Here is a 7,058-nt window from a genome sequence, read left to right on the forward strand (position 1 = left end):
TGAATTGTGTTGTTAAAGGTCAACGGCAGTGAACTCTGCAAAAGGCAATAGCAAGAGAAACATGCCATATTAATTCAGTGAAATTGAAAGGTAAACAAACCGTTGGGCAAATTTTCAATTCTAAAAACAATGATGGCCATGTTCAGTCTTCATATGGATTTTATTTATTCAAGAATGGACTGAACAGCTCATTTGATCGATGAGAAGATGTTCGACGACAGATTACTCAAGTTTCCCCACACTTTTTTCACAGTACGCTCACCACATTCAAAAATTATCAAAAATTTACAATTTAATAAGTGTCCGTGACTCCTCTATTTTACTTTCAAAGTATTTCGCTCCCAAGAATATTTTATTACTTTTTTTTTTAATTTAATACTTTGCGAGCTGCATGCTAAATTTCGTGAAAGTTTACTTTTTAAATATTTCTTTCTCAAGAATTTTCAATTACACTTATTTTTGAGAAAAAAAAAATTTTTCTTTGTTTTTTTTTGTATCCTTCCAAATTAAAAAGATCTTCGTACTAAAAATAAACATATTTACTTCAATAGAAATTATGGTCCGTACCATGACCGGTGGAAAATAAAAAAATAGTAAAACTGCTGTGTTTTTAAAAGAAAATTTGACTTTAGCTCAAAATTTACAGTTTTTAGGCCGCCAAACGCAAAAAAAATTCTGCGAGAATTTCCAAGACAGGTGAGTCAAACCTTGCGAGTTTGATACCAAAACATCTAATTTCACCTAAGACACCAAACGACAAAACACGTGGTACGTCGAAGATAGTATTGAAAATAAAATATTTTCACCAAACTTAAATTATTTCGTTAAAAATAACTATTTAATAATTTTAATAATTTGTTTATATTATTTTCTTCCTTTTTTAACTTTAAAATTCAAAAGTTGCAAGAGTTTATTTTTTGTCCACGTTCAAAGCACTGCGTGACAGCTTGAAAACTATTGAATCAATCAAGGAAAGACAGGCCATTCCGATGAACATTTAGCCTACAAAAGAAAAACGAGAATTTTGGAAAAATATCGGTTAATTGTAATAAAGAAGTTCTATTAAATTTTGTATGCGGAATCAAATTTCTCTTACCGAAACATACAGAAAGTTGGAATAGGTCTTCGGTGGTAATGATTTGTCACGAACAAGAGTTTTTGATTGGTACATATTATTCAAAAAGGGTCGAGAACGCTTTGACGACAAACCAATTGATGCCTTGAGCATCAATAAAATAAACGAGCTTTTTTTTTTTTTTTTTTATAGTAGGAGGAAGCATCGAAAGCCGGAGTGCGGGACTTTAACCCGCTAAACCTAACCTACTCCCAACTCAAGACTCTCCCACGGAACCACCAGATAAGGTATTACTTCATGGGAGTGACAAGACATTTTACGTCTCCTCTATAGCACAGACGGACTGACGCCTATTCTGTTGTATCTGTCTTAATATTGTCATGATAAAAGTTGCCGCTTCGCGAACAGCTTTCCACTTCTCAGAGGACTGACACATAAGTGCAGTCAAACTTTCCACCGTTAAACTATCACCTAATGTTGTTTCTAACTTTTCCCTTATGTTTAGAAACCGAGGACAATGGAAGAACACGTGCTCAGAGTCTTCTATTGACTCCGTACACATCGAGCAATACGGACTGACGTCGTTTTGAAATTTATATAGATAGCCTCTGAAGCACCCATGCCCGCTTAATATTTGGGTCAGGTGGAAATCCAGGTCCCCATGTTTTCTACTTATCCACGTATGTATGTCAGGTATAAGTCTGTGGGTCCACCGTCCTTTAGTTGAGGTTTGCCACCGTTACTGCCATATAGTTATGCTCTTCTTTCTCTCTTCTCTCTTTTGGATTTCGGTAATTGGCGCTGATAGCTCATATAATCTCGTAAGCTCGTCACCCTGGATGTCTATGGGCGGCATACCAGCTAGTACTTCAGATGCTTCAAAGATCATATGGGGCTAAAAAAAGGAGAAAACAAGATTGGTTAGAAAATCGAAATTAAGTTTTTTCGGAAAAGATCGTCGCTTTAACGTCTGTGAAACAATGCTTCCCGACTACTAACACACCATGAAACGTATTATTACTGGCGATGTGTCTTGGATCTATGCTTACGACCCGGAAACGGTCGACCAATCGTCCGAATATCATAACAAAAGTGAACCGAACCCGAAAAAACCACGTCAAAAAAGGTCAAAAATCAAGGTTATTGAGGTGTGATGCACGCCGAATTCCTTCCGACCGGTCAAACTGTCAACAAAGAATAGAGTAAGTGTGGGTACTATGGTACACCTGTTTTTTGCAAATCTATTTAGTATAGGGTAATCATAATTATGCCAGCAGCTGTGAAATTTGAAAGAAAAGAAAATAAAAAATAACGGCACAGTTTTTTCTCAGTTGCTAAAAACGCGTAATTTTGCATGTCGGATATTTTTGCATAGTGAAAAAGAAGCTCTTTAGCATGGCGCAGTGAAAAATTGGTGAAGGAAATTTTTATTTAAATCTATAGATAATTCACCAAACTTCATTTACGAAAGGTTAGTTTGAAAGAATTTGATACTTTAAATAAAAATATTAATATTATTGAATAGCTGTTCACAATTCAAAGCTCTTTCAAATACTGACTTATTAATATTTTTTTAACTTTTACTATATTATGATGAAGTTTTCAAGGGCAAAAGGGATCAGAAAATATAATCGTGGAAATCGCGGAAACCGCGAAAGTTCAAACTTTTAGAATCGGACTTTCGTTAAAATTAAATCTATGCTGAACTATATCCTAGTGCTTTTAAATATCATGAACTACTTGAGTATCCAAGTAAATATACATGCATAAAATATTTTATAAATGAGTGTAACTTACGTTTTACAATTAAATAGTCCATGCCTTTGAATATAGTCAATGACCCTGTCATCAAGCAAGTATTTCACAGACTGATCGCGCGAAATAAGACGTCGTATTAATGTTGAACTCATCTCGTTTAGTACCCAATTCGTTATTAACGTAATATGTTTCTTTGATAAGAAAAAAAAATCAAAATAATTTTGTGACCACTACTAATCAAAACAAAACTGTTGATAAACCATACCTGATATTTCTTCAACATATCTGACTCGAAAATGAATTTTTCAGGATTAGAGCCATTACGTGAGATAACCACTAAACCATGATTGCCAACAATATCTTCAATCTTAAAAAAATTAACAAATGAATGAAATTGTATATCAAGTGTCTGCAATATATTTGCGCTAATGCATACATCCTTATCTGCCCATAATCCGGGCACCGCAAATGATTCTAATAAATCAGCTCCACACAGCAATTTCAATTGTGCACCATCCTGCCGCTCACGCAAACCGGGAGGCATCCAACTAGGTAGAGTACCGTTCATGTCACTTTCTAGTGGTGAATTGATATAGTTATTTATATAGTTTTGATGGTACTGCAGAACAGAGATTGTGCGTGACCATTCCGTTTGCTGTATTTCCCAGTCTGAGGGCTTAAAATTAAAAATTTAAAGAGTTAATTAATAAATAAAAGTCTGAATAGATGGTATAACCAACTTACTTTAATCCATGTTGAGGATTGCAATGCTAATTTCAACATAGCAAATCGATGTGTACCAGCAACGAGTCCTTTTTTCTGGTATGAATCGTGTGTGGGTGAAACGATGCCACCAATGACGTGATGTGTTCCTTGTGTTTTGTAATAATCACGTGCAATTTCTATATTATAAAAGAAAAATATAATAAAAAATATATTTCATATACTCGCATATTTAATCTGTAAGCGCTTAATAGTATTTCACAATCTTACCAAACATTCGAAAGTGCATTGGCGTCGGTGGGTTGAAGGAACCACAGGCTATCAAAACTATCCGAGGCAACATGCGCTGATTATTCATACTTTCCTCTTCAATTACTGTTGTTTGTGTGTTGTTTATATAATTCTTTTCTGGAACAATAAAGAGAAAAATACACAGGTGTATTTTGCAAACACGGCAAGTTGACCTTCGAGAACGAGAAATTATAATACACGTTCTATGCTTCGAACCATGAAAAATATAAAATGACGAAATGGCGGTGTTTTTAAAATAAAATTTGAATTTTGCTCGAAATTTCTAGTTTTTAGTCTGCCAAATTCGATTTTTGATCAGAGTAACTGGCAGAGAACGTATAATATAATAACACATAAAGATACATATTATATCTACGCCGGTTAGTAGGCGAAGCTGTTACAGCGCCAAGGGAAGCGGTGACAAACGGCGGCCATTCGTTTAATTTTTTTGGCACAGCTTAGATTTTTTGTGCCACAAGGCAATAGTAAATCGGGCAGATAGCTAACATCATAAGATGTTCAGCTGGTCTACCCTTGAAAGCACAGTTGCGGCAATGTGGTGCATTGACGTAACCGGCAGCTTTATGGCCTTCCTGACAGACAGACATCTGATAAAGCCCTACAGTCAGCCACCCTATGATCAAAACCCATACGCCGGAAGTAGCTAGCAACGATGCTATCCGGTAGCATCTGGAAGGAAAACCACTTGATGTAGCACCTACCTGCCTCCAAGAGGACGGACATCATCTTGTCCGTACCCTCAAGGACGACATTGGTCCTACCATCAGCGGCCACCGTCCAGGGGCGACTGACCATCCTTACGTCAGACATCTGGGCCGCCGGGCTGAAGTCCCGGAAGTTCAACCGGAGTAGCTCCTTCATGAATTCCTCGTGAGAGATCTCCGTGTGAACCCCCTGGACCACAAGCCGAGGAACCAACTTCCGGTTTACAATGACGTCCAACCCCACCTCCTCAAATTTTTTGTTCTTCACCACTCTTTCCCTCTCTAAAGCAAAAGGAGTGCGAAGAACCGCTCCACCTCCCATGATTGGCCGGACATCATGGACCCTCACTCCAAGTGAGGGACCCACCTCCTTAACCACCTTCTTTATTACTTCCTTAGAGGAAGTTGCAGGCCCCTTGCTCCTAACTACAACCGCCCAGGTCTCTACAGGCTTCGACGTCACCGGTGCAATTGCCTCCAGCACCAGTGCTGCAGGCGCAGGCGAAAAGTGTCCCCCACAACTTCCTCTAAGGGCATCAATCTGGCCACGAAGATGGGCATTCTCGGTTATTACCGTCATCAGGAGTTCCTCATACTTTGAGACAAACTCCAGCAGCCCCTTCGCAACCTCCTTCTCAAAGTGTTTGCTACCAAAATTTTATTTAATTTTTTTACAGCCACAACATGGCTGATTGCCCCCTCCCAACTCAACACGCTTCTTCCTACCCTTGCTCCCTACACTACCATCCCGTCTTATGCCCTTATCCCCAGACTTAGCAGGGTGAGCAACCACTTTTTCAGTGGCGCCACCCCGACTACCTTTACCGCTCCCTTCCACATCACCACGCTCCACACCTGGAGACGCCATAACCTTCGGTGGCGACCTCAATGGAGGTCCCATCCCCTCGTCTTCGGATGACGTGTCCGCCATCACGGTTGCAGACCCTGACCCATCACTCCCAGCGAGGGATCCAATCCTCTTCTTCCGTGGCAGAGGCATCCCCACCTTAGGAATTCACCTACCAAGTAGGCTGATCCTCCGGGAAACAAAAACACTAAAAAAAACTATCAAGCGCGCAAGAATGCTCAGTAGCAGTCGCCACCAGAGCGGTTGACTACAGCGAAAAAAGCTCACCACTACGACCAAACAAGTCGCACAGCTAGCATTTCTCGTACAGGACAGGCACCTGCACCTGTTAAGCAAAAACTGCCCAAGTTCCCCTCGTAACACGGGCAACTGACCGTTAGACGCTTAGCACTACTCAACCCGACAGGCAATTCAGCCGACAGAGAACACCAACGATACGGTACAGCTCTGAAACTGTGTGACTGTTCAACAACTACAACCGTATGGCAGCCCACGTAACCGCAAAAACTACCTGTTGCAAAACCCACTTTGCCCCCACACTCAACAAAAAACCACCTGCTCTACCCGCCTAACGAATTCAAAAAACCAAAAAAAAAACAACTTGCTACAAAAAACACTTGCTACAAAATTCGGTGCGAGCACACACACCCAAACAAAACTACCTAGAAAAAACAAAAACCTACTTCAGCAGTTGAGAAAATTTGTGTATGAACAAACGAGTGTTCATACACACACACAAGCTTTTACTTGTTTTCTCCCAACGCCTACACTTCGATTTCAGAAAAAATTATTAAAAATTAATTCTGAAAACGTCGGAAAACAAAAAATTATGCTACCACGGCCTATGATAATGAAAAGCAAATGCCCCTAACACAAAACAACAACAAAGAAGCGTACTTACATATTTTCCTCAGCACGAAATTGTATCTTAATAATATTGGATATTGATATTGATATTTTTTTAAAATATTTTCGAACAAAAATGCGAGCGCACGTCTTCAAACAATGAATCACAATTATAGAATGATCGTTTACATGCAATCAAAATTTATAGTACTATAAATTACAATTTTTTGGGGTTTTGGGTTTTGGGTTTCGTGTTTTTTATTTTTATTTGGTTTTAGCTTAGCAAATTATTTTATTTTACATCTTTTATGTGTGTATTTTGTGATTTAATAGATATTTTTATACAGAGTTGCAAATAAAGTATTAACATAAATTAAAATAATTGTATTAACATTTAATGTTTTTTTTTAATCTTTAGTTAAGAAAGAAAATAGTTTTTTAATTCCAAATACCGGATTGAACGATGAAAATATTTTTAAATCAAAATATGCTAATTTTCCTTTATACGATCAAACGAATTATATTTCAACAATTTTTAATTCAGATTTTGCAACTGAAAAATTAATTTAAAAAACTATACATTGAAAATCTAATTACACCCAAAATTATTTTATAAAAAATTACGCAACCCTGCTCGTCTATACATACATTAATTTGGTAAAATTAATGAGAAAAATTCGGAATTATGATATGCTGTGCATTTAAAGATAGACTATTTTATGCCTAGGGAAATAATCGTTTTAAAATTCATGACTAATAAAATATCATTCTG

The 7,058-nt window shown here is 37.7% G+C and overlaps 1 protein-coding gene across 1 annotated transcript; it reads right to left on the reverse strand.

The window, feature by feature from the left end:
* Positions 1-2,868: 2,868 nt before the first annotated feature.
* Positions 2,869-5,503, reverse strand: LOC126764267 (nicotinamide/nicotinic acid mononucleotide adenylyltransferase 3-like). The gene is made up of 6 exons (XM_050482068.1): positions 5,299-5,503; positions 3,827-3,964; positions 3,578-3,735; positions 3,270-3,509; positions 3,099-3,200; positions 2,869-3,024 (listed from the first exon to the last, which is right to left on the reverse strand). The coding sequence occupies exons 1-6, from the start codon at positions 5,501-5,503 to the stop codon at positions 2,869-2,871; spliced, it is 999 nt and encodes a 332-aa protein (XP_050338025.1).
* Between the last annotated feature and the right edge of the window lie 1,555 nt (positions 5,504-7,058).

The sequence above is a fragment of the Bactrocera neohumeralis genome, chromosome 2 (genome assembly GCF_024586455.1).
Source record: "Bactrocera neohumeralis isolate Rockhampton chromosome 2, APGP_CSIRO_Bneo_wtdbg2-racon-allhic-juicebox.fasta_v2, whole genome shotgun sequence".
Classification (NCBI taxonomy): domain Eukaryota; kingdom Metazoa; phylum Arthropoda; class Insecta; order Diptera; family Tephritidae; genus Bactrocera; species Bactrocera neohumeralis.